General features: G+C 35.0%; 3 protein-coding genes across 4 annotated transcripts in view; 1 reads left to right on the forward strand and 2 right to left on the reverse strand.

Moving 5' to 3' along the window:
- rhot1b (ras homolog family member T1) overlaps positions 1-8,936 on the reverse strand; it is a 37,600-nt gene extending 28,664 nt beyond the window's left edge. Inside the window, exons 1-6 of the mRNA XM_056459851.1 lie at positions 8,688-8,936; positions 6,393-6,451; positions 6,171-6,252; positions 5,369-5,412; positions 5,223-5,276; positions 1,104-1,156 (exon numbers count right to left, since the gene is read on the reverse strand). Coding sequence (XP_056315826.1) covers positions 1,104-1,156; positions 5,223-5,276; positions 5,369-5,412; positions 6,171-6,252; positions 6,393-6,451; positions 8,688-8,724 — 329 coding nt within the window. The 5' untranslated portion in view covers positions 8,725-8,936. The remainder of the gene's footprint in view (positions 1-1,103; positions 1,157-5,222; positions 5,277-5,368; positions 5,413-6,170; positions 6,253-6,392; positions 6,452-8,687) is intronic.
- A 7,198-nt stretch (positions 8,937-16,134) lies between these two features.
- LOC130230708 (E3 ubiquitin-protein ligase RNF135) lies at positions 16,135-21,233 on the reverse strand. Its single transcript, XM_056459854.1, has 5 exons — positions 20,855-21,233; positions 18,464-18,559; positions 18,250-18,369; positions 17,661-17,769; positions 16,135-17,573 (listed from the first exon to the last, which is right to left on the reverse strand). The coding sequence occupies exons 1-5, from the start codon at positions 21,179-21,181 to the stop codon at positions 17,038-17,040; spliced, it is 1,188 nt and encodes a 395-aa protein (XP_056315829.1). The 5' UTR covers positions 21,182-21,233; the 3' UTR covers positions 16,135-17,037.
- A 68-nt stretch (positions 21,234-21,301) lies between these two features.
- Positions 21,302-27,081, forward strand: tefm (transcription elongation factor, mitochondrial). Of its 2 annotated transcripts, none has more exons than XM_056459855.1 (4): positions 21,302-21,412; positions 24,593-25,062; positions 25,145-25,294; positions 26,559-27,081. In XM_056459855.1, exons 1-4 carry the CDS (start codon positions 21,370-21,372, stop codon positions 26,982-26,984), a joined length of 1,089 nt encoding a protein of 362 aa, XP_056315830.1. In that variant the 5' UTR covers positions 21,302-21,369; the 3' UTR covers positions 26,985-27,081. The 2 variants fall into 2 exon arrangements, with proteins under 2 accessions (XP_056315830.1, XP_056315831.1); XM_056459856.1 differs by lacking the exon at positions 21,302-21,412 and adding an exon at positions 21,618-21,639.
- Positions 27,082-27,557: the final 476 nt, after the last annotated feature.

Here is a 27,557-nt window from a genome sequence, read left to right on the forward strand (position 1 = left end):
GCGTTAGACAGAAAAACGAAGAGCACACAGCTGAACCTCTTATCTGTTCTGTAAAATAAAATCTGACAAGTGTCTTTCACAAATATTTGGAAAAATCATGTGTAAGTAATATGAAACTTTCACATATCTTTTGTGAGTTGTTTTTTAAGATGAAGAACACACGAAAAGCCGCCGCATAGAGAGACACTGAAAGCGTTGGCATAGAGAAGATTGTGAAGATTGTGGGTGTTTACAGCAGTTTGACTGATAAATATGAATTGGTCGCTAAATTGTTAGTGGTGCCAAACAGCATTTCCTGTTGTTTACATCCTTGTTTATGTTCTCACTACAACATACTGTTAACGCTAGAAACTGTGCAGGTAGTTGATCAATTTTAACAAATAAAAATACTTCACAATCCACAACTTTGTCGGTTGGAAGAGATTTAACCGAGTCCAGTACTGAACTGAGAGAGATTCTGGAAGCTGTCATGTCAAATATTTGCAATATATATTTTTATAATTCTTTGTTACATAATTAAAATTAAATTGTAAGCACTTCTGTCTTTGTGTTATGTCCTCTGGAAGCCCAAATACAAAAGCTCTGTAGAAATAGCAGCTTTAGATGGCATTTTAATGATGGCAGTGCCTCTGGCCATGCCCTTTCGCTGCGCAGGGTGTGTGCGCTTGGTGGATGTGCGTAACCAGAAGCTCTTCTGATCTCACTAGCCCAGATGTATTTTTTTGTAGTCCCCAAACTTCGTTTGCTGTAGGCTTTGCAAAGCTAACTCTGTAAAAGCCAATATCTCCCTTTGCAGTGAACTTTGGGTGTCTAACATTCAGAGATGTTGTTTATGTTCACACAGCTACATTACACATGAACTAAAGTTTAAAATATAATATCGTAGTGGTCCACCCCTTTAAGGGTAAGCAAGCACAGTCTATTTTTACTATGACAAGTACTGACGATTACAGCACGATAAACAAGTTTTTCCCATTGAAAACATTTGCTGATGATACTGTATATGGTTTAAATTGCAATGTATTTAAAAAGGAATATGTAACATTTTTGAACAAAGAGATCTTATGCAGCACACTGAACCATAAACATACCCAGTTGCCTACCTGCTATCTTTGTCTGTCCTCTCATTTATTAAGGGAATCCAATGACTTGTGACCTGTGACAATGAAAATTACAAAATATGAAACAATGAAAATTTTCAAAAATATGAAAGCTACAGACATATATTTAAAGACCTGTGCACATCAACACACTCCAATGACAACAATGAAGCTCGAATAATCTTTATAATTCTATGAAAATACACAAAGGAATAGTGTTTCCACTTGCGTGCCGATTTGATCATTTGGCCACATGCATGGAGATTATGGAAAAACTCAGATGTAAACAACAGCATAGGTAGCACAGTGAATCAAACACAGAAAAGCTTGGCGTGTAATGTTTTGACAAACTGAATGTAATCGGCTCGCTTCTGCTTGATCAGTTACATCTTTGGCATTCTTTACTACTTTAGTAGTTTTCCTCTGTCCAACTGATTAATAGTCCAAAAACAAGATGATGATTGATCATTTTGTTTAGCAGAAAAAGCAAAAAATATGGAACAAAATCAATGCCAAAAGAATTGAATTAAAAAGCTTGTTGAATAACACAAACTGAAAAAAAAAAAATGCACCGTATTAACAAGTTCTTGCATTTTAATGACTTGAATTTCAGGTTTTGTATTTTTAGGTCCTGAAATTTAACATAGCTGTTTATTTAAGCTGTGAACATTTCAACTAACAATATTTCAAACACGTTTTCGTTTTTGTAAGTTCAATAATTCATATTCAATTTCCAGGTTTCACTTACAAAATATTCAATTCCCTTTAAAAATACGATGTATAATATTCAAAAGGTAATTTTCAGTTCATTTTATTTCAGCTCAAATATTCGCTTCCATAAATTCAGTGGCTCAAATTCGACTGTTAGAATTCGACATTACATCCGGGAACTGCAGGAAAAGCAGTAGATTGCAGATTGAAGATCGCCAGCTGCTTTTTCACCAGCAGGTGGAGATGGAATAATGTAAGATTTTTAACCCATTAAATAGAGCTAATAAAGGCACAAAGGTAGCATTTAATATTAATATCAATGTCTTGGACATAAGTAATAAAATGAGTATGAGTAAAATAAGTAAATGATGTTTTGGTCATTTATATTTGCCCTTATGTAATGGAAGCCAGCTGGAGATCGTGTAAACCTCACTCCTCGGATCCAGCGACAGACGTTGTTCTGCAATCTTTAGCCTCCTCAGAGCATTTGTCTCCTATGTCGGTATCGCCGGCTCACGCCCTGCTCGGACCGGTGGCCTTACATGCACATAAATCAAATTTTGATAAATGTGATGTTACATTCTCTATCTTTAATAACTCATTCTTCCATAGACGCAAAGTTTAATATTGACTGGCTGCTAAAGAATATAAACGTATGAGAAACAGGAAAGGAAATAATATGATAATACAAAATAGATAAACATAATTGCCAGGGCTAAGGACAAGTTTATTTGGAACTGATAGACAATGTTCAGGTATGATTTAAGGTTGGGTATGGATGGGAAGTGTAATTTAAAATAATTTAACCTAACCCAGATAGCAAAATTCATGTGGCTCAAATCCAGCCCACACCAGACGCTTAAATCCGGCCCACATACCGCATGGAATGATGGCAATTGGGTGGTCCACTCCTGTTTGTCAGATATGGGCCACAATTAAGACATTCCACATGCATAAATTTGGCACAGTAAGCTCTGGCTTATGTGGATTTGAGCCTATAGTGGCCCAGATATGATATGGCAAATGTGGCCCAGTTATCTTATAACATATTTGGACCATATAGACTAAAGTCACCATTATGGAGAAAAGTGTTTGCTTTACTTGGGCTCATAGCCTTGAACCTCTTAATATAAATTATCTTTTGGGCTGCTGTAACTTTTAAGAACTTTGCTTGAAAAGTTTATTCTTTACAGCAAACAAGCCAAGTAAAAAATAAAACAATAAAATGAAGTGAGGTACAACCTGTGATGAAATAACATAATTCACTGATGTTCACCAATGTTTTAATCCATTATTAAAAGTAACGTGATAACATGCTTGCACATGCCACAGAATTTTGAAGGTTTATAAGCTAAAAAAACTCTATGGTTTCACTCCTGCTCACAGAGACATCAATAATCAGCGTATGAACCTCAACAACAGTGACAATTAACAAAATGAATAACACTTACAAACATCACAAACAGGAGACTAAAAGTGACGAAATCAACAACGTCAACAAAAACAGCAGATTCAACAGCACACAATGAAAACTGGAGCATCAATAAGCTATAGAATGTATTCATACTGCAATGCATGCTGGGATTTTTGTACTTTGCCACACCCAGCAAAGTGTAAGGTGTAGGCCAGATCTGGGCCAGAATAAAAGCAAACTGTGGTGCAGAATAGGCTCAGTTCTGGTTCATTTGGTTGAATTCTGGCTGACAAGTGGAATGTCAATGGCTTAATTGTGGCCTATATCTGGTAAACAGGAGTGGACCACCCAATTGCCATCATTCCATGCGGTATGTGGGCCGGATTTAAGCGTCTGGTGTGGGTCGGATTTGAGCCACATGAATTTTGCTATCTGGGTTAGGTTAAATTATTTTAAATTACACTTCCCATCCATACCCAACCTTAAATCATACCTGAACATTGTCTAACAGTTCCAAATAAACTGTTTTGTGTGACATTCTCATAAAATCTCTCTGGTTTTGAAACTAATGTCTTTGTTCTTAATTGTCCTTAGCCCTGGCAATTATGTTTATCTATTTTGTATTATCATATTATTTCCTTTCCTGTTTCTCATACGTTTATATTCTTTAGCAGCCAGTCAATATTACTCTATACGTCTATGGAAGAATGAGTTAATAAAGATAGAGAATGTAGCATCACATTCATCAAAATTTGATTTATGTGCATGTAAGGCCACTGGTCCGAGCAGGGCGCGAGCCGGCGATACCGGCATAGGAGACAAATGCTCTGAGGAGGCTAAAGATTGCAGAACAACGTCTGTCGCTGGATCCTAGGAGTGAGGTTTACACGATCTCCAGCTGGCTTCCATTACATAAGGGCAAATATAAATGACCAAAACATCATTTACTTATTTTACTCATACTCATTTTATTACTTATGTCCAAGACATTGATATTAATATTAAATGCTACCTTTGTGCCTTTATTAGCTCTATTTAATGGGTTAAAAATCCCGGATGTAATGTCGAATTCTAACAGTCAAATTTGAGCCACTGAATTTATGGAAGCGAATATTTAAACTGAAATAAAATAAACTGAAAATTACCTTTTAAATATTATACATCGTATTTTTAAAGGGAATTGCATATTTTGCAAGTGAAACCTGGAAATTGAATATGAATTGTTGAATTTACAAGTACGAAAACGTGTTTGAAATATTTTTAGTTGAAATATTCACGGCTTAAATAAACAGCTATGTTAAATTTTAGGACCTAAAAATACAAACCCTGCAATTCAAGTCATTAAAATGCAAGAACTTGTTAATGAGGTGTATTATTTTTTTCAGTTTGTGTAATTCAACAAGCTTTTTAATTCAATACTTTTGGCATTGATTTTGTTCCATAAAAAAAAGTATGTTTCATTCAGTTCACACCGTTGACACAGTTTACTTTCATTAGAATAACTTTCAGTGTTAACAAAACTGCCCACCAATCAGAATCCTTTATCACTTTAAAAAAACTCGAGCATTTAAAAAAACAGACAAGTTAACTGCAGCTCTTGCTCTAATATAGATTTCCTCTGACAATCTTTTTGAATCATTTGTTGTTTTTACAAGTGACATGTATAGATCATTTTGAGGGATGTAAACAAAAACAACAGTCCCAACATATTTCCTGTTTTACACTTCTAATTTCTATAGCTTCCGAGACTCCAAAAACAGCCACATATTGATAAATTATGTTATGATAGCTGTTTTAACATTAATTTTTGATTGAATTGCCTCCTGTTACAGTTATGATAGTTTGATAACAAGCAGAAAATGTTCATGGGCCAATGACATGACCACGTTGAAATAGTCTATACAAAGACATGCAAAATAATGTGCTTGCATATTGTCATGGATCAAGTAACTATTTTTATTCATTCATTATTTTAAATTCAATTGAAATTCTCTCACCTTCTCGATAGACTTCATGTTGTTCACAGAGTAGACTATGCATATTACATTGGCCTAAAAAGGAAAAATTCATAATTTCTCTGATGAATTTAAAAACATAATTCAAAACAAATAATTCTGTTGTGATTTGTGAATCCACATCTTACCTTTGATATTTCTTGAAACAGCTGTTCATCTGTCTGTTCAGCTTCTGTGTGCATTCAAAACACATTGTAAGCTCCTCTCAATAAAGTAATATTAAAAAATTATTCGTGAATTCAGTCAATTTTGCACAGACAAAATAAAAAATTACATATTTGCAATTTACACAAAATGTTAATAGGAAATATATCCCCCTTTCGAACATTCATTGCATTGTGAAATTGCTGTTTGACTGAAAGGGTCTGTTTACACCTGGTAACTTGCATGGCTATCTGATCATGAAAAGGACAGGTATATTGTAAATTCACCCTGAAACACATTTGAGATGAATATAAATCCAATGACTAAGACCCTTCAACAAAAGGCCACACATGACAGTTGAGATTTTATTTTTTTCAGCAGTGACATTTACATTACTCTGAACTAAATTAAACAGTACGTCATATATGTAAAAACTGGACTGAAACAGTCTCAATTTACAAGAATTTCATCTATGTTAAGCTGCTTTGACACAATCTACATTGTAAAAGCCCTATAAAATTAAAGAAACAAATAAAGATGAATTGATACTAATATATTTAGGATATCATATAAAAATATGGTCTAATATTGCACATTCATAGCATAGCTCTTTATGGAACCTTATGAAAAGGGTTGTCTTTAGCACCAAAGCCGGTTCTGCTATTTAAACAAGCCAAATAACCTTAAAGTTTAGAACCATTTTTCATTAGAGTTTATCCCTAAAACCCCCCTAAAGCCATTTAAATATATTATAGGACCTCTTTAATTGAACTGCTGTTGAAATACCTGAGTAGTCCACAATATGAGTGGGGACTCTCTCTGGTGTGACATCTGCTGGTATAGTGATCTCCTCAGCTCTATAAGGAACCTATTGTGACGAAAACATCCATACTGACAGCAGACTGACACTATTGCAAAAATTGTAATGGCCATAACCAATAAATGCGCTATATAATTAATGAACTATATTAGAATTAGAATTATTACAGACGCTATAATAATACATACCACAACTGGGAACTCCTCACTGACAAGTGACATGATCAGGGATGTTTTCCCAACTTTAGCTGTCCACACACAAACACACAGTTAAAAAGGTATTGCAAAGGAGCATTATGTCTCACATGGGAAGAAGGAGAATAAAGTTATCTACACACATCAATCTGACAACCCTGAAATCCTTAAAAGGGATTGATCCAAAAATGTATTCTCTCTCGTGTGGTTTTGTTGAACCCAAAAATAAAAATTATATTGTGTGACATGCTGGTTGCCCATTGACTTCCACAGTATTTTACTAAAATAGACTGCTCAAAAAAAAAAAGGGAACACTTAAACAACACAATGTACCTCCAGGTCAATCCCACTTCTGTGAAATCAAACTGTCCACTTAGGAAGCAACATTAATTGACAATCAATTTCACATGCTTTTGTGCAAATGGGATAGACAACAGGTGGAAATTATAGGCAAGACACCAATAAGGTGGGTGGTGACCACAGACCACTTTTCAGTTCCTTTGCTTTCTGGCTGATGTTTTGGTCACTTTTGAATGCTGGTGGTCCTTTCACTCTAATGGCAGCATGAGACCGAGTCTACAACCCACACAAGTGGCTCAGGTAGTGCAGTTCATCCAGGATAACACATAAATGTGAGCTGTGGCAAGAAGGTTTGCTGTGTCTGTAAGCGTAGTGTCCAGAGCATAGAGGCGCTACCAAGCAACAGGTCAGTACATCAGGAGATGTGAATAGACCATAGGAAGGCAACAACCCAGCTGAAGGCCTGCTACCTCCACCTTTGTGTTAGAAAGAACAGGAGGAGCAATGCCAGAGCCCACTAAATGACCTCCAGCAGGCCACGAATGTACACGTGTCTGCTCAAAACGGTCAGAAACAGACTCCATGAGGGTGGTATGAGGGCCTGACGTCCACAGATGGGGATTGAGCTTACAGCCCAACACTATGTAGGATGTTTGGCACTTGCCAGAGAACACCAAGATTGGCTAATCCGCCACTTGCACCCTGTGCTCTTTACAGATAAAAGCAAGTTCACACTGAGCACATGTCTGGAGACACTATGGAAAATGTTCTGCTGCTTGTAAAATCCTCCAGCATGACCGGTTTGGCAGTGAGTCAGTAATGGTATTGGGTGGCATTTCTTTTGAGGGCCGCACAGCCCTCCATGTGCTTGCCAGAGGTAGCCTGACTGCCATTAGGTACCCAGATAAGATCCCCAGACCGCTTGTGAGACCATATGCCGGTGCGGTTAGCCCTGGGTTTCAACTAATGCAAGACAATGCTAGACCTCATGTGGCTAGAGTGTGTCATCACAGTTCCTGCAAAACTAAGGCATTGATGCTGTGGACTGGCCCGCCTATTCCTAAACCTAAATTAAATTGAGCACATCTGGAACATGTCTCGCTCCATCCACCAACACCATGTTGCCCCACATACTGTCCAGGAGTTGGTGGATGCTTTAGTCTAGGTCTGGGAGGAGATCCCTCAGGAGGCCATCCGCCGCCTCATCAGGAGCATGCCTAGGCATTGTAGGAAGGTCATGCAGGCACAAATGGAGGCCACACACACACTACTGAGCCTCATTTTGACTTGTTTTAAGGACATTACATCACAGTTGGATCAGCCTGTAGTGTGTTTTTTCACTTCAATTTTGAGTGTGACTCCCAATCAAGACCTCCATGGGATAATACATTTGATTTCCATTAATCATTTTTGTTTGATTTTGTTGTGAGCACATTCAACTACGTAAAGACCAAAGCATTTAATAAGAATATTTCATTCATTCAGATCTACGATGGGTTATTTTAGTGTCCCCTTTATATTTTGAGCAGTATTCACCAACCAATACATTCATAAATGAACCGTTTATACAACTTTTAAAAAGGTCGTAATGTTCTGCAGGTGATTTTATACAATGTCTCCATTTTCAATCAACCTTTAAGCTGGTATTTATTTAACCACAATATCTAAACACTTAATTCTGTAAATTCGGTTTACAATTAACGTTAGGCATAACAAACATTCACCATACTGTAATAAATAAACCTAACCGATTATTTTCAGTTACGAAGCAATGCGTTGTCGTTTCGATAATAAAGAGAAGGAAAACGTCACGTTGCAGTGACAGTCCAGTAACCCTGTAATCATTTAACGTAACGTTAGTGTGGACACTGCAACAATTTCGATACACAGTATAAGAAGACTGTGATTTAATATTAAGGCTCAATTGTTTTAGGTAATGGCAATTTTGTTACATAAAAATGCACTCCGTTGCATTAATAAAATACATACGTTCTCCCACCAGCAAAATCCTCACGTCCTTTCGCATGTTTTCCACTTCTGAAGACAGATCACATTACCCAATTATAATTTTCAAAATTTTGCAAACGTTTACTGCAATGCACAACTAACTAACTCCACACTAAATAACAGTTTCATAATAAATAAACAAAACGAGCCTAATTTAAATATATAGGTATATTTTTTAATGAAAGCTATAGTATATGATTTCTCAGTGATGGAGATACTAGCGTCTGTCGTTATCTGGTTTGATGTAACACACACACACTCACACACCTCCCTCTGACCTCCAACATGTCTACGGGTTTCACAGAGGGACAAACTACTCAGAAGTCCGAAGAAAACGCAATTTTCGACGGCGAAAGTCAGTTTTTCAAGATGCACCGAAAACTCGGAGATTGTTAAAGCCAACATTATTAGTATAATACTGTAACAATACTGAAACAATAATACAGTTTTTCTCTCTTTGTATTGATAAAGAAAGTACTTGCTTTTCTTAATACTGGTTAATGAGGTGAAAGAGACAAATTTTTTCTGTTTTACAAATTTACAGTAAAACCAATATATATGTTAAAAGGGGATTGCTTTTCTCATCTTGGGATACATTTGCTGCGTCTGCTTAAGATTTACTATGATTTATATAGGAATCTTCTGAGTTATTTATTTTATTTTTTTATTTGTTGACACTTGTTCTTGGTTTCCCAATACTGGGTTGTGGCTGGAAGGGCATAAAAACATATGCTGCAATAGTTGGCGGTTCATTCCACTGTGGCAACCTCTAAATTTGAGACTCTGAAGGAAACTGAATGAATGAATGACTCGTGTTCTATGTGTTTATCTTTTGTTTCTCTTAATTGTAGAGGGTTGCGCAATATTACAAACAGTAATATTACATATGACTTTCTTGTACTTGAAGAGCTTTAATGCAGATTTTTGTTTTTTACAAGAATGCCATTCTGTCACTCAAGATCTACACTACCTGACAAAAGTCTTGCCGCCTATCCAAGTTTTAGGAACAACAAATAACAACTTGACTAGTTTATCATTTGGTATCAGAAATGGCTTATAAAAAGGCAAAGGCCTCTAGATTATGCTTATTTCAACAAAATAAAATATGATCATGACTTGATTTTTAATTAGGACATTAAGGTCTGACTTTACTTAGACAAAAGTTTTGTCAATTAACAGAAATAATGTACATTATAGAATATAAAGTCATGCTGCAGTGGAAAAAATATTAATATTGTGTATGACTCCCATAAGCTTTGACGACTGCATCCATACATCTCTGCAATGACTCAAATTCAATTCAATTCAATTCAATTCAGTTTGTTTAATGTCATGTGTTAGGAAACAAGTTTCCCTGTACAATGAAATTCTTACTTTGCTGTCCACAGTGAAGTCATACACATAATATACACATCATACACGCCATACACATCTATACACATAATATACACATCATACACATATATACACATATATACGCAGAAGTGACAGAAGTATTTCTTGTCACAACTATGAAATATATATATATATATATATATATATATATATATATATATATATATATATATATATATATATATATATATATATATATATATATGTATATATATATATATATATATATATATATATATATATATATATATATATATATATATATATATATATATATATATAAATATCTATGAACGTAAACAATATATAATACTGATTGTGGAGTGATGTTAACAATGTATAGTAGTTGTTTAAAATTGTGCTTATTATGCAAAAAGTGCCTAGTGCAATTGGCTTATGTGCAAACAACAGTATACTGGCCGGAGCAGATTGAGTGCAATTGTATGAATTAATATTGCAAACTGGTATGAAGAATATAATGTGCTACTGAGCAAAAAATGAAACTGTTTATGTCCACTGGCTATCCGTTTAAAAGTCTGATAGCTGATGGCAGTCCTGCCTCTCATACTCCTATACCACCGCCCTGAGGGTAGGAGTGGGAATATTTTGTGTTGTGGGTGCGTGGGGTCTTTCAGGATGGAGGCAGCTCTCTTGAGGACTCTGCGATAGTAGATAGTCTGCAGAGAAGGCAGTGCGGTCCTGATGATCAAAATAACTTATTAATGAATTCATCTGGAATGGCAATGAAAGCATACTTGCAGGACTCCCAGAGTTCATCAAGATTTTTTGGATTCAACTTTAATGCCTCCTCCATCTCACCTCAGACATGCTCAATAATGTTAATGTCTGGTGACTGGGCTGGCCAATCCTGCACCTTGACCTTCTTTGCTTTCAGGAACTTTGATGTGGAGGCTGAGGTATGAGAAAGAGCACTATCCTGCTGAAGAATTTGCCTTCTCCTGTGGTTTGTAATGTAATGGGCAGCACAAATGTCTTGATACTTCAGGCTGTTGTGACCATCCACTTTGCAGATCTCTCGCACACCCCCATACTGAATGTAACCCCAAAGTTTTTCCTTCAAAAAACTTGACTGATATCAATAAGAATCTTGCATGGGTCCATGAGGGTTCCAGGTCTTCTGCAGTATTTGTGATGATTGGGATGCAGTTCAACAGATGATTCATCTGATAAATTTCCAAATCATTTGATGCTTTTACAACTTTTTTAATGCAACCTGCAATTTTAACTTACAAAAAGAAAATAAGGACCTTTTTGATAGATTAGGTGATCGGGTGATTCATGTGTTAACCATATTCTAAGTCTTCTCTAATCTTTGATGGTGATTTAATGTTGTCCTGTATAATAGATTGGATAGATAGTCACATAAAGCTGGGATTCTATGTAATGACTATGTAATGACTTTTCTAGAAAAATTTCCTTGTTTGATCAATGGAGAAAATCTTATCCGACACAAGAATGCTTTACTTGGAGAAACAAACCTTTATCTTCTCAATCTAGGATCGATTATTGGCTTACTTCCAATGACTTAGATAACATTGACACTGATATAATACCATCCCCATTCAGCAGTGGTATCTCTACTAGATTTTCTTTGAGATGAGGAGTCAGACAGGGATGCTCAAGCTTCCTGTGTCTGTTTTTGAGAGCTACCAAACTTCTAAATATTACAGGAAGCTCAATAAAAGGAATATAATAATATTAATAATAATTATTATTATTATATAAAATTTTATTTATAGTGCACTTTTCTCAGACCCAAAGTGCTACAAGGCATACATTTAGAAAGCAGATCAATAAAAAAAACTGTAAAAACACCACAATAACACAATAAAATATGAACAATAAAACTGAATGATTAAATTGACAAAAATAATCAATCTATGTTAAAAGCAACGGTAAAAAGGTGAGTCTTGAGAAGTTTCTTAAAACAGTCGTGAAAAATGACATTCAATATCTATTGAAAACACTGAAGTGGTAATAAGGCAGTTAGCGGATGATACTGTTTTGGTTTTGAAGGGAGCTTCACAAATTACTACAGCAAAAGAGACACTTGAACCCTTTTCCAAAGCCTCAGGTCTTTACTTTAACATTAACAAATGTGAATTATTGCTAGTGGGTAATTGTTTGAATTTTTAATTTTTAATATTCCTGTGAGAAAGAGTGACATATTTGGAAATTTAAATAATCAAAGATGATAAAAGAAGATGCATTTCCAATTTCCTTCCAATCACTGAAAAGACACGAAAGGTGATGAACCACTGGCTACAAAGAGCTCATTAAAGCAGAAGGTATTTCCAGATTGTCATATGCTGCCCAGTCTATTTTGGTTGATAAACACACGAACAAACTAATTGGACTAACTAAATAGAAATGCTGAAAAAAGAAAAAAATGATTCTATTAAAAAATCAGTAATGCTAAATTCATAAGGTGCGTATATACACATATATACGCAGAAGTGACAGAAGTATTTCTTGTCACAACTATGAAATATATATATATATATATATATATATATATATATATATATATATATATATACATATATATATATATATATATATATATATATATGTATATATATATATATATATATATATATATATATATATATATATATATATATATATATATATATATATATATAAATATCTATGAACGTAAACAATATATAATACTGATTGTGGAGTGATGTTAACAATGTATAGTAGTTGTTTAAAATTGTGCTTATTATGCAAAAAGTGCCTAGTGCAATTGGCTTATGTGCAAACAACAGTATACTGGCCGGAGCAGATTGAGTGCAATTGTATGAATTAATATTGCAAACTGGTATGAAGAATATAATGTGCTACTGAGCAAAAAATGAAACTGTTTATGTCCACTGGCTATCCGTTTAAAAGTCTGATAGCTGATGGCAGTCCTGCCTCTCATACTCCTATACCACCGCCCTGAGGGTAGGAGTGGGAATATTTTGTGTTGTGGGTGCGTGGGGTCTTTCAGGATGGAGGCAGCTCTCTTGAGGACTCTGCGATAGTAGATAGTCTGCAGAGAAGGCAGTGCGGTCCTGATGATCAAAATAACTTATTAATGAATTCATCTGGAATGGCAATGAAAGCATACTTGCAGGACTCCCAGAGTTCATCAAGATTTTTTGGATTCAACTTTAATGCCTCCTCCATCTCACCTCAGACATGCTCAATAATGTTAATGTCTGGTGACTGGGCTGGCCAATCCTGCACCTTGACCTTCTTTGCTTTCAGGAACTTTGATGTGGAGGCTGAGGTATGAGAAAGAGCACTATCCTGCTGAAGAATTTGCCTTCTCCTGTGGTTTGTAATGTAATGGGCAGCACAAATGTCTTGATACTTCAGGCTGTTGTGACCATCCACTTTGCAGATCTCTCGCACACCCCCATACTGAATGTAACCCCAAAGTTTTTCCTTCAAAAAACTTGACTGATATCAATAAGAATCTTGCATGGGTCCATGAGGGTTCCAGGTCTTCTGCAGTATTTGTGATGATTGGGATGCAGTTCAACAGATGATTCATCTGATAAATTTCCAAATCATTTGATGCTTTTACAACTTTTTTTAATGCAACCTGCAATTTTAACTTACAAAAAGAAAATAAGGACCTTTTTGATAGATTAGGTGATCGGGTGATTCATGTGTTAACCATATTCTAAGTCTTCTCTAATCTTTGATGGTGATTTAATGTTGTCCTGTATAATAGATTGGATAGATAGTCACATAAAGCTGGGATTCTATGTAATGACTATGTAATGACTTTTCTAGAAAAATTTCCTTGTTTGATCAATGGAGAAAATCTTATCCGACACAAGAATGCTTTACTTGGAGAAACAAACCTTTATCTTCTCAATCTAGGATCGATTATTGGCTTACTTCCAATGACTTAGATAACATTGACACTGATATAATACCATCCCCATTCAGCAGTGGTATCTCTACTAGATTTTCTTTGAGATGAGGAGTCAGACAGGGATGCTCAAGCTTCCTGTGTCTGTTTTTGAGAGCTACCAAACTTCTAAATATTACAGGAAGCTCAATAAAAGGAATATAATAATATTAATAATAATTATTATTATTATATAAAATTTTATTTATAGTGCACTTTTCTCAGACCCAAAGTGCTACAAGGCATACATTTAGAAAGCAGATCAATAAAAAAAACTGTAAAAACACCACAATAACACAATAAAATATGAACAATAAAACTGAATGATTAAATTGACAAAAATAATCAATCTATGTTAAAAGCAACGGTAAAAAGGTGAGTCTTGAGAAGTTTCTTAAAACAGTCGTGAAAAATGACATTCAATATCTATTGAAAACACTGAAGTGGTAATAAGGCAGTTAGCGGATGATACTGTTTTGGTTTTGAAGGGAGCTTCACAAATTACTACAGCAAAAGAGACACTTGAACCCTTTTCCAAAGCCTCAGGTCTTTACTTTAACATTAACAAATGTGAATTATTGCTAGTGGGTAATTGTTTGAATTTTTAATTTTTAATATTCCTGTGAGAAAGAGTGACATATTTGGAAATTTAAATAATCAAAGATGATAAAAGAAGATGCATTTCCAATTTCCTTCCAATCACTGAAAAGACACGAAAGGTGATGAACCACTGGCTACAAAGAGCTCATTAAAGCAGAAGGTATTTCCAGATTGTCATATGCTGCCCAGTCTATTTTGGTTGATAAACACACGAACAAACTAATTGGACTAACTAAATAGAAATGCTGAAAAAAGAAAAAAATGATTCTATTAAAAAATCAGTAATGCTAAATTCATAAGGTGGTCTAAATTTGATTTTAATTTCCTAAACAGCTATTTTAAAATTAATTTGATAAAACAATTTCTTATAAATAACTCTGGAATATTATGCCCCGTTTTGTTTTTCTCTCATATGGGTACTTTAGAATTTCTATTAATGTGTAATTATAAAATTGAGAATCAAGTGATTACTACATGGAGCCTTATTTGTAAATACAACTTCTGCCCGCAGTTTTCTTCATTCATTCATTTTCTTTTTGGCTTAGTCCCTTTATTAATCTGGGGTCACCACAGCGGAATGAACCACCAACTTATCCAGCACGTTTTATGCAGCGGATGCCCTTCCAGCCCCAACCCATCTCTGGGAAACATCCACAAACACTCATTTACACTCATACACTACGGACAATTTAGCTTCCCCAATTCACCTGTACCGCATATCTTTGGACTGTGGGGGAAACTGTCGCACCAGGAAAAAACACACGCGAATGCAGGGAGAACATGCAAACTCCACTCAGAAACACCAACTGACCCAGCTGAGGCTCGAACCAGTGACCTTCTTGCTGTGAGGCAACAGCACTACCTACTGTGCCACTGTGTCGCCGCATAGTTTTCTTATTTGGAATAATGCCAATATCTAAAAACAAATCACTATTTTTTTCAGTTTGTTTAGAAACTGGCTAATATTTAATAATGAAGGAACATTATTTACATTTACAGACTTTATCGCAAGATACCTATTACACAACAGGAATTTACCATACTAACAGCGGCAACACCTGCTGGTATGCATATGCTGTACAAAAGCAGTGTATGTACATCACCGCTCTTAGTTTGTACTCCAAGACCTAAATAGACCTCTGTCGGATTTATCTATTTCTCAGGATTTAAGCATAATAATCACAAAATTCAGATCTTTGGTCTTAAAAGAAAATATGTCTATGTTTTTTTTTACTGGAACAATATCTTTAATAATGTATTACCACGAAATTTCCATTACAAGTAAGGATAAAGAAATATTAATTCAATTAATTCACCCTACAAAAATATTTCTACAAAAAATTGAAATTGATATTGAGTTAAAAGGCTGTTTTTGCTTTAATGCTTTAATGAAACTGTTTCACATTTATTTTGGTCCTGCCAATATTCTCAACCTTTTTGGCTTAATGTAGAAGCTTTCATTGCTTATAATATTTTACAAATATTTTCCTCATCTTATAAACATGTGATTTGGGGTTATTATGTTAAGGATCGATCACTCTTTAAAAGATCCTGGTTTTATTATAAACTTTATTCTATTATTACGTAAATTTCACATACACAGATGCAAGTTTACAAAAAGCAAACTTCCCTTCATGGTGCGAGAAAAAGAGATTAAAATGTATATATAAAAGTGATTTTAAAAATAGTCTGAAAACAGAAAAGCAACTAAAACAGTTATTATATGCTCTCCCTTTAACAGTTTTGTATAAAACAATTGCATACATGGATTTTCTGTGCTTAAAGTGCATTTAGTAACTTTTGTTAATAACTACACTTGAAAAATATAGGTATAATATATTTGTATGTAAAATGATAATTATGTAACCTCTCCAATTTTTCTTTTCGCATTTAATCTTTCTGTTTTGTAACTGTAAGCTTGTTAATAAAGCAAAAAACAACAAAAAAGATTATTAGTAGTAGCCTATAACAAACCAATATAATAAATATAACCAGTATTACACAAAATTGTTAATTACACAGAAATGTCATTCAAAAAAATACAATTCAGCATATACAGTTGAAGTCAGAATGATTAGCCCCCCTGAATTATTAGCCCCGTTTTTTTCACCAATTTCTGTTTAACAGACAGATTTTTTTCAACACATTTCTGAACATAATAATAGTTTTTACTCATTTCCAATAACTGATTTAAAACAAACATATTTAGTAATGAAATAAAACCAATAAGACCAGAAGAAAAACATTTCTCCAGAATAAAAAATAGTACCAGACATACTGTGAAAATTTCCTTACTCTGTTTAACATCAATTCAAAGGGGGGCTAATAAATCTGATGTCAACTGTATATTCTGAAATAATGGAGTGCACAAACTATGCCAATCTATTATCCTTTATCTAACATTCAACGTTTAGGAAAGGATAAGGTGTTTCGTGATAACCCAAACAGCCAGAAGACAGGTCTGATAGGTTGAGAGATATTGACCTTAAAACAGTGCAATTCAAGCAGGTCATCACACAAACTCTGAAAGTACAGCTGTCCTTTTGCCATGTCCAGAATTACTCGCACACTACTAGGAACACGATGCTTAATAGAAGTCTTTAAATCATTGTGCCAAGCACCCAGTTGCCCGTTGCTCCACTCCAAACACCAAGATGAGGAAGTTCTTCCCAAACTATCCCTACGCATCAGACTGGAATATGCCACCCCAACAGCCCATCCAGTGCAGTGTGTTGTGTCCACATCCCAATAAAAGCATCCTGATTCTGATAAAAATTCCTGATTCGCCATCCACTGACAGGCATCGAAACGATCGTGTGTAGTTCTTCCTTGGTGCCCCAGGCGTGTTGCCACAGTGCGTTTCTCTGGACAAAAAACGAGCCGCCTGTTTCCCAGCTCAGGACTAAAGGAAAGATCAACAAACTTTGCAGGAAGAGCAGCTGGAAGAAAGAGCATATATGATATCATAAAATAAATATCCTAAAGATACAAATGAATGAAAATGACAATTAGCGCACAAACCTTACCCTCAGCACTGCTGCTCTGCTGCCGAGCTTCTGCACTGGGAGCGAGATGAGCATCTTGAAGAGTGTTTGAATTTTCTGGATCCACCTCTACTAACTCCTGTGAACTTTCCTGGCACAGATCATGTTTTTGATAAGCAGCCAATTTGCATGAAAGTGAAAGTCACTGTATATTTCTCAACATTTTTCCTTATAGCTATTTTAAAAAAGACGCCTTGATCCCTTACCAAAAACAGGGATTTTTAAGCAATGGTATCCATGAAATTACCTTACATACTGATATATATTACTGAAATTACTGTCCAGAGATTTTATACTACTCACAAATAATGGATGGATTAAAAGAGGTCTTTAGCTAATTAAACAACAACCAAGGAACTTTTTGCCTGTCAATCATTTAGAGATTTTCATCCAATCAGAGAGTTTGACAAATGTATTTATGAATTATTTTCAATTATTTTAATAAATCCAAAATCTGTCAGCAACAGCTTAAATGTACCTTAAGTGTAACCACAGAAGAAGCAAATATCAGTAAAGCATTCGAAAAAGGAACTTAAGAGCCACAATTGCAGTGGTAATTATCTTCACATACCTCCTCCGACTGTTCCTGGTCATCCTGTGATGTCAGACTATACATTCTGTCAGCATAACAACTTGAAGTAGGATCACTGTCAATAGATGATCCATCCATCTGAACAGTGCTGCACCCATCCTGAGAATGATTCAAAATGATTCATTATTTTCTAAATGTATATTTCCCCATGTATACATACTGTATGCACACTTTCACGTGGTAAAAACATTACCTCGTAATCCTTCCTTGTGTCTAGTTCTTCTGAAAGCATGTCTTCTGTTTTTCTGATCTCTGTTTTTAACCAATCCAGACGTTTTATTAGACTGTCCTAATGAGCAGGTGAGAATAGTACAATATACATATAAATAATAACTTGGTATATTCTAAAATATAATACATAACTAATAACCAATCTCAAGGTTTACCGCGGTTTGAAAAAGTCCAATGTTTTAAAACCACCAAATTTTTCTGTTATACCGTTTCTTAGGTATACTTGGGTGTACTTTTTTTTGCAAGTTTTTAAAAAAAATGTTTTTCACAAATATTGCATTAAGTTTTTTTAGGGCAACAGTATCTCCAGCAGAAAAGGAACCTCTACATCAAAAGCTACTGGTCTAAAATATTTTAAATGGTTTGTAAAATAAAATATATTGTGTTCAATTGGGGATGAACGTTGTTTTTACCCAGACATTTAAAAATAACTTATTTTGGAGCAGTAATCAAAATACAGTGATACCGTGAAACTGTGATATTATTATCCCAGGTTATCATATTGTCAGAATCTTATACCACCCCATGTCTATTCCAAATGAAAAGGCATACTTAGACCACCCTATGTTGGTTTTATTGTCTTACTTGTGTTAAGAGAGGGTTTCCTAAGATAGTCTGGTATTAACCTTAAAGGCAAAGGTTTCCAAACTCGGTTTAGCTACAACTTGCCTCAACACACATGCCAGGAAGTTTCTGGTATGTCTAGTAAGGGCTTGATTAGCTGATTCAGGTGTGTTTGATTATAGGGTTGGAGCTAAATCCAATCCTCAATCCTCCAGGACCAAGTTTGGACACTGCGTTAAGGAACCTATATCATGTTAACATAACTAATATGTCCATGTCAGTAAAAAATAAAATAAAATAAAAGCTTTTACAGCTAGCTTTCCCCAGTTTCTTAATTAATAAGTTCAGACAGACTGCACGTAGGTGAAATGTATAAAAGAAAGAAACAATTAACTTTTTGCTTATAATCAGAGTGTATCACCTCACAGGCTACACAGATCGATTACTGTGATAGTATTTCTTTTTGTAACTAAGATAGCAAATGGGTGAGGGGATCTTGCAGATATTTTCCTTTGTGTTCAGAAAAACAATGAAATGTTTACAAGATTCAAACAACCGTAGCATTAGGAAATGATGGCAGAATTGTCATTTTTGCATGAACTATTGCTTCACAATTTGCTCTGACATTCAACAGCAACTGTTAAATTGCAATAATCTGATGTATAATTTATATGCTGATATTCAGTAATTCAATATATCATGACAATGAACATTCACAATATTGATATTGTGAGGCAAAAAAAAGTTGTGAATAATTATTTCATATTTAAACTTTTAGAGTTCTTTTTGGACTAGTTACGGTGTTTTTGCAGAGGTTTTTATAACAGTGGCAAATGATTGGAAACATAATTGGTTATTGTAATAGTTCAAATACGAAAAAAAAAAAAAGTTTAACATGCAAATCTGGCCTACTACATGCTGAAATATTGATTGAAAAACCTGTGACTGTTTTTAGGCATGTTGTTCACTAATACTGTATAATAGAGCTCCAAAAGATTCAAGTTAAAGATTAGTTAATTTAACTCATGATGAAAACGAAAAAAACTTTTATTAATCTTAGGTGATGTTAAATTCATAGTTAATGCCTAATAGTGCATTAAAATTGCAGTTAATGATACTTTATTGTAAAGTACTATCTATTGTACTTTATAATCATGCATATACTTTATAAATATTTTTTCTGATTATACCTTTTGAAGTAACTTTTTGTTTACAGCATTTACAGTGTGAAAAGTTGATACTATCATAAGCTTAATAACTGAAACTATACAGCTGAATACAATATTTCGACTGCAACCAACAACTAAATCACAACAATGGGCTATCTACTGCAAGTCAAATTTACGGCTGTCGTTTCACAATTATTTGCGGTAAAATTGATACAATAACTTAGTGTGGAATGGTGTGAATAACTATAAACTAAACTAATAACTAAAGTAACTACTTTTGATAATAATGTACTGTAAAATACTTAATTGTGAAAGTAATTTAACCAGTAGCTTTTAATTTACAATCATATAACTTGCAGTGTAAGGCTGAGGTCACCAATCTCGGTTCTGGAGGGCCGGTGTCCCTGCAGAGCTTAGCTCCAACTTCACACACCTGCCTGAAAGTTTCAAGAAAACCTTGTATAAGTTTGATTAGGGTTGGAGCTAAGTTCTGCAGGACAATGGCCCCGTTGGTGACCCTGGTATTTTACACTGGCATTTATTTCAACCATCATTATTTTGCTACATTATTAGGCAGGCTGTTTGAGATAAACTTTTAAAGATTAAAACCATGAACTTGCCACTTTTGTAATTGCTCTCCCAGCGTGTTGTGTTTTATGATCTTGGTCTGTTTCAGCCAGAATATCCCAGAATCTCCGACCACCAAGCTCCTGTAACTCCAGAATGTCGCATAGAGTAAAATTAATCTCTAATGCACTACTGCTTATTTCTTTCCGGCAATGTGGACAATCTCTTTTCACGCTTTTAGCCCAGCATTCTTTTATGCACTTATGACAATAGTTATGGCCACACACTAGTGTAACGGGTTTTGTGAAAATGTTAAAACATATTTCACATTTAAGATTGTTCGCGACAAACTTCACAATATCCTCATATAATAGCGACATCACGTCAAAAAAAATCTTCCCGGGATCGAAAGCGAAACTCCAGGTAGGCCGTTTTCTCCTGTCTTTTCTATAGTCGGAACCACAGTTAGAAACGCAATGTTTCCACACGAGACCGCAACCTCGGGCCAGCGAAGGCATCGTAGGGCATATCCATATGTAAAGCGAACGCTGGTCTGTGGCGATCAACCATGTGGATCGCGAAAGGTATTCTGGCCTCTGTCGTCCTCAAAGGTAACCACAGCAGATGCAAGCGTAGATGCAAGTAATAGTTTTTTGAATAGTTCTATTTGAATTATCTTGCTCGAATCTTGCTGTTCTGGCAACCTGCTTCAGTTACTGAACGTTTGAGAATATATACAGAAGAATCTTGGTATTGTTGGATATACATAGTAGAAAGAATACAACAAGGACCATCAAGTCTTCTTTTATCTTCAGCACAAGCGAGAAAGTCATGCAAGGTTGGAAAAATTGGAGGTTGAGGAAATGATGAAGTTTTCTGCAAACTTTGCAGCATTGGCCTTGTATTTCTGTTTATTACTGTATAGCTACCTTCTAGCGGTGTAATGTCTTATTACGATATCATATGTACTCTACACTGGCACAATATCTCTGGGATACAATTTCGATTCCAGCAGATCAATATCAGTTGTAAGATTATGGGGTTCCATTTGTGCCAAAATTCCCTTGCCTGCTTTCTGCTTTGTACCTCACATTTGTCTTCGTCTACTCTCATTGCCCACATGTTCAGGAAAATCAGTATTGTTTACGTACATGTTGTCTGTTGATGTCGTCTTAATCTGTCGTTCTGTCGGTTTTTCTGTTTTGTACTGTCATATTCTATGGGGTATTCTGTCATCTGATCTGTTGTCCTTATTGTTGTCTAATCATCTTTACTGTCATCCTAACCATCATCTATGCTGTTGTTTGTTCTGTCATCCTTACCCTCGTCTTTGCTGACATTTGTTCTGTCGTCCATACTGTCATAATGCTGTTGTTTATATTGTCATTCTTACTGTCATCTATGCTGTCATTACCATTGTCTATGCTGCCATTCATGCTGTCGTCGATATATATTTTTTGAGGCATTAAAGGTTTCAAGGGAGCATTTTGAGTAGAGACACCATTTTGACATGGAAAGGCGGCTTAAGGATGACAGTATAAACGACAGCATAGACGACAGTAACGATGACAGTATAGACGACAACATAGACGACAGTAAGGATGACAGCATAGATGGCAGTATAGACGACAGAACAGACGACCATAAGGACGACAGCATATACAACAGTAAGGATTACAGTAAAGATAAATAGACAACAATAAGGACAACAGATCAGATAACTGAATACCCCATAGAATATGGCAGTACAAAACAGAAAAACCAACAGGACGATATATTAAGACGACATCAACAAACAACATGTACGTAAACAATGCTGATTTTCCTGAACATGTGGGCAATGAGGGTAGACGAAGACAAATGTGAAGTACAAAGCAGAAAGCAGGCAAGGGAATTTAGGCACATATGGAACCACATATAAGATAAGACAAACTCGTTCACAACAACAAGGGTAACACTTTACAACAGTACATGAAGAATGATGTGTTAGTAAGTAAACTAAATATTACTTTATTATAAACTAATGATTCGTTTATGCATGCGCTAATCATGAGCTAACCTTAATTACAACATATGTCACATACTTTAAATAGTTGTTAGTGCATGATTGTACCACATTAGTTTATGCTTAATTTAACCATCATGAACTATCAGATTTTATCATGACTTTACCATTCTTAACTACTCATGAAGTCCTTATGTGCATCCGTCTAGTAGTGCATTTACACAGAATAACAATAGAAAAGTGCTGTCAATATGAACAGTTTAAAGACAGGAGTTTGTGAGTAGTTAAGGATGAGTTAATGGTGATGTGCCCCTCCAAGTAAAGTCATGACCTAATTATTCATTAACATCTCATGAGTTTGTGTAGGTTACATTTAGCTTAAAACGTAAATGTTAATTACATTAGCAACATGTGCTAACAAGTAATTAAGGTAGTTGTTATTTACAAATGAACTCTTGTGACTCGTTGTAGTTAGTTCAAGATTACTGTGCGCCTTAACTCATCATTAAATCATAATAATGTTTAGTTTCCATTTTAATACATCATTATTCATGTACTGTTATTGTACTGTTACAGAAAATGCATAGTACATAAAACTGCATCTTTAAAAAGTATGTAGGTATTAGCATTAGGCATATGATAACCTTGGATAAATATCACCGTTTCATGGTATTGTGATTACTGCTCTAAAATATATTATATTTAAATGTCTGGGTAAAAAAAAACTTTTATCCACTTTAAACACAATGTATTTTATTTAATAAACTTTATTATATTTTGGGAAAAGTAATATTTTAAGAAAGTAAACATGTCAGGCTAAATACAGTTGAAGTAAGAATTATTAGCCCCCTTTGAATTTCTTTTCTTTTTTAAATATTTCCAAACTGATGTTTAACAGAGCAAGGAAATTTTCACAGCATGTCTGATAATATTTTTGCTTCTGGAGAAAGTCTTATTCGTTTTATTTCGGCTAGAATAAAAGCAGTTTTACATTTTTTAAAACCCGTTTTAAGGTCATAATTATTAGCCCCTTTATGCTAATTTTGTTTTCGATAGTCTACAGAACAAACAATCATTATACAATAACTTGCCTAATTACCCTAACCAGCCTAGTTAACATAATTAACCTAGTTAAGCCTTTAAATGTCACTTTAAGCTGTGTAGAAGTGTCTTGGAAAAATATCTAGTCAAATACTATTTACTGTCATCATGGCTAAAATAAAATAAATCAGTTATTAGAAATGTGTTATTAAAACTATAAGTTTAGAAATGTGTTGGAAAGGTCTTCTCTCTGTTAAACAGAAATTGGGGAAAAAATAAACGGGGGCTAATAACTCTGACTTCAACTGTGATTCAAATGAATCATTGACTTCTACTGTCTTCATCAGTTTCAAAAACACAGATTTCATTACAATTTAAAACAGCATCTTTGGATACCTTTTCTGCTGGAGATACGGTTGTCCTAAAAAAACAAAACCTAAAAAAAACCTTGTATATTCCTTAAGAAAATTTTGGTGGTTTTAAAACCTTGACTTTTCCAAACCGCGGTATACCTTGAAAACGGTTATCGGCCCATGCATAATCAGCATATTATGCAAATAATCAATACATCATATTGTTAGTCATTTGATCAATATGTCAATCCATATTGATGTATTGTTAAACCCCTATATCCATGTATAGCACAAAACATTCTATGCGAGTTGACTTAAGTGATGTGAAATATTGATGTCTTGTCTTGTTCGATTGTTTGATTAAATCCATCAAAATGTTTGATTGATTGCAGGACATTACAGTCTGTTCTGTCGTCCTCCTCCAAGCTTGCCTGACTATGCACTCCGATTCCTGCACTTCACTTGTTGCAGAAAAAGCGAAATAATGCTGTCAGAGTTTGACAGCTTGAATGCATCCGTTTCCTCTGAATTTAGAAAAGAAAATGACAAACCCCTGGACTCATGTTATACTGAAGAGCAACGTGCGGTCATCCTCCAGCGTCTCAATACAGCCACAGAGTCAGAACTGGAACAGGTTAAATTGCTGCGAGGAAGGAAATCGGTCAATATTGTCAAATACAGGACCAGACATGGACCATTCAGCAGTCTGGAGAGCGTCATTAATGTGCCTTTACTGAAACACAAGAGCGCCGTCATGGTCTTTGACTCCATTCTTAATCCAGATAACAAAAGGAAGAGGAACAAGGGGAAAGTCCATCTAGCTAAATTTATAAAACCAGATGTTAATCGAGCTCACTTGGAGGTAGGGCAAATTTGTGCTTAGAACTTCTTCTGTGAATGAACTATGTGTGTTGTGCTATGTTTTGTTCTTGGATGTCTTACAGGATGCAAGCTCTATCATATCCATTGTTTGTGGCACAAACAAAATTGCTTGGGCACACATGGACCGGGCAAGAACTGTCTTAGACTGGCAGCAAGCAGAGTGCCAGAGTTTTATGAAAGGAACATACCTGGCATCTGATTATTTGAAAGATGTGAGTTTCTAACGTTGAGTTTAAATATTTAGTTTTGAGAAGGTAAACCTGCAACCCTTGTGGTTTGAAGAACTTGAATTAGTGATTGTTCGATTTATATTTAAAACTATTTAATTGTGTGTGTGTGCGCTTTGCAATAAAACTAAAGTAATGAGCGATCCTTTCCTTTATTAAAGTCCCCACGAAATCAAAACTAACCATATGATTTTGTTAGCTCACATAGCCAGATTTGTGGTAAACTATTCATCTGTGCATGGCATTAAGAAAAAAAACGTTTGCCCTTCTATTCTTGAATTAAAATCTGAAAATCCACTTCTTGTTGGTTTTCAGTGAAATTATCAGATTACTTGATTTTGAGGTAATGTGTGTGCTAGCATACTTAACCACGCTGGTTCAACTGTCAGTTTTGACAACAAACAGAAATGGTGAGGTCTGTGGTCACACTTTATTTTGATTGTCTGTTTGTTGAATATAAGTTACATTGCATCTACTAGCCAACTAATTCTCATTAGATTCTACACATACAGTTGAAGTCAGAATTATTAACCCCCCCCCCCCCCCCCCCCCCCTTAGTTTATTTTTTCCCCAATTGTTGTTTAACGGAGAGGATATTTATTCAACACATTTCTAAACATAATAGTTTTAATAACTAATTTCTTTTATCTTTGCCATGATGACAGTAAATAATATTTGACTAGATATTTTTCAAGACACTTCTATACAGCTTAAAGTGACATTTAAAGGCTTAACTAGGTTAATTAGCTTAACTAGGCAGGTTAGGGTAATTAGGCAAGTTATTGTATAACGATGGTTTGTTCTGTAGACTATCGGAAAAATATAGAGCTTAAAGGGGCTAATAATTTTGACCTTAAAATGGCTCTTAAATTAATAACGGCTTTTATTCTAGCCAAAATAAAACAAATAAGACTTTCTCCAAAAGAAAAAATATTATCAGACACACTGTGAAGATTTTCTTGCTCTGTTAAACATCATTTTGGAAATATATAAAAAAAAAAGGAAAAAAATTAAATAATTCCAATTTCAACTATAAGTAGACTGTTAGGTTAGGGTTAATGTCTGTTGAAGGAGCATATCAACAGATATTAAGCAGACAGTCTACTAATACTCAAATGGACCATAAAAATAAAGTGTTAGCTCAAGAGTTGTGGTTTACCTTGTCATAATAGTGATTCCTACTTTATTTAGTGAATTTGCACTGGAATAACCTCTTTGAATTATACTGCATATTCTTTGTCTACTCCAGATTTCTTCTGTTATTTCAAGCTTTCCTGCTGCTGACTTCTTTTTAGTGGAAAAGCCAAGCATCTCTCCTCAGAATACTTCTTTATTTCCAGTCATGGTCCATCTCCGCACAGTAGAGGCCATGCTATTTGCTTTACTCTCTCAAGCCAGGCAACCAGGAAGTCCCCCCAAAGTCCTTAACATGATGCGCATATCCATTGGTCGTCACTTTGACCTAATGGTGGGAGACTGTCGGACAAGTGGAGCTGAGACACTGAGGAAGATGATGACAGATTCGGTAATGAAGCAAGACCCACGTGTTCTTTTCCCTCATGACCTGGTTTTAAAGCATAGGAACTCCTTTCAGATGAGCAGTAGGAATAAAGGGGAAGAGATGTGTGACGCTCTACTACAAGCTGTTGCATTTTTTGAGCTCCTGCAGGAGTGAATCACCACCAGATGACTGCTTAACTTACTTTTGGACTTGATCAGCTGAGTGCTAGCAAGTTCTTTCTGCCATTGATTGAGTAAAACATTATGCAATACTTTTTCTGATTCATTACTTAAGAATTTATTGATTTACCCTGGTGTTAAACTGGAACATAGTCAGGCTTTCAATGTTAAATGGCATTTAGCATGGTAATATACATGTCATTACAGCCCTATTAAAAGGTGGCACTTAGTTTTATACAATAAGCCTAACTGTCTTTTTTCTATTAAGGGTGAAAGCTAAATATTTATCTTAAGGGTGCTGATTTAATCTGCACAAAGGTTGAGCTTTCATCACTGGAAATTTGAGAAAGGCCTTTAACCCTATGTTGTGTTTTCATAAGACTTAAGAATAGTACAAATTAGCTTTTAGAGCTGAAACTGCAAGTTGCTTTTTTTTTTTATTACCCCAAACAGAGAACATCGCATGAACTGATGAACCACGCAATTGTATTTAAAATTTACACAATATTATCACCTCAAAAATATTCAAGTAGAAAGATTTTTGTTAACAAATTCATTTCCATGACCT

This window comes from Danio aesculapii, chromosome 6 (genome assembly GCF_903798145.1).
Source record: "Danio aesculapii chromosome 6, fDanAes4.1, whole genome shotgun sequence".
NCBI lineage: Eukaryota > Metazoa > Chordata > Actinopteri > Cypriniformes > Danionidae > Danio > Danio aesculapii.

Bases quoted from the DNA above. Each gene is read 5' to 3' on its own strand.
- LOC130230708 (XM_056459854.1), bottom strand. From the start codon at position 21,181: ATGTCGCTATTATATGAGGATATTGTGAAGTTTGTCGCGAACAATCTT. The intron at 18,560-20,854 runs GCAAGTTCATGG...CCTGCTCATTAG, and splicing joins GGAGAGCAATTACAAAAGTG to GACAGTCTAATAAAACGTCT. The intron at 17,770-18,249 runs GTATGTGAAGAT...GATCTGTGCCAG, and splicing joins ACCAGGAACAGTCGGAGGAG to GAAAGTTCACAGGAGTTAGT.
- tefm (XM_056459855.1), top strand. From the start codon at position 21,370: ATGTGGATCGCGAAAGGTATTCTGGCCTCTGTCGTCCTCAAAG. The intron at 25,063-25,144 runs GTAGGGCAAATT...GATGTCTTACAG, and splicing joins TTAATCGAGCTCACTTGGAG to GATGCAAGCTCTATCATATC. The intron at 25,295-26,558 runs GTGAGTTTCTAA...TGTCTACTCCAG, and splicing joins CATCTGATTATTTGAAAGAT to ATTTCTTCTGTTATTTCAAG.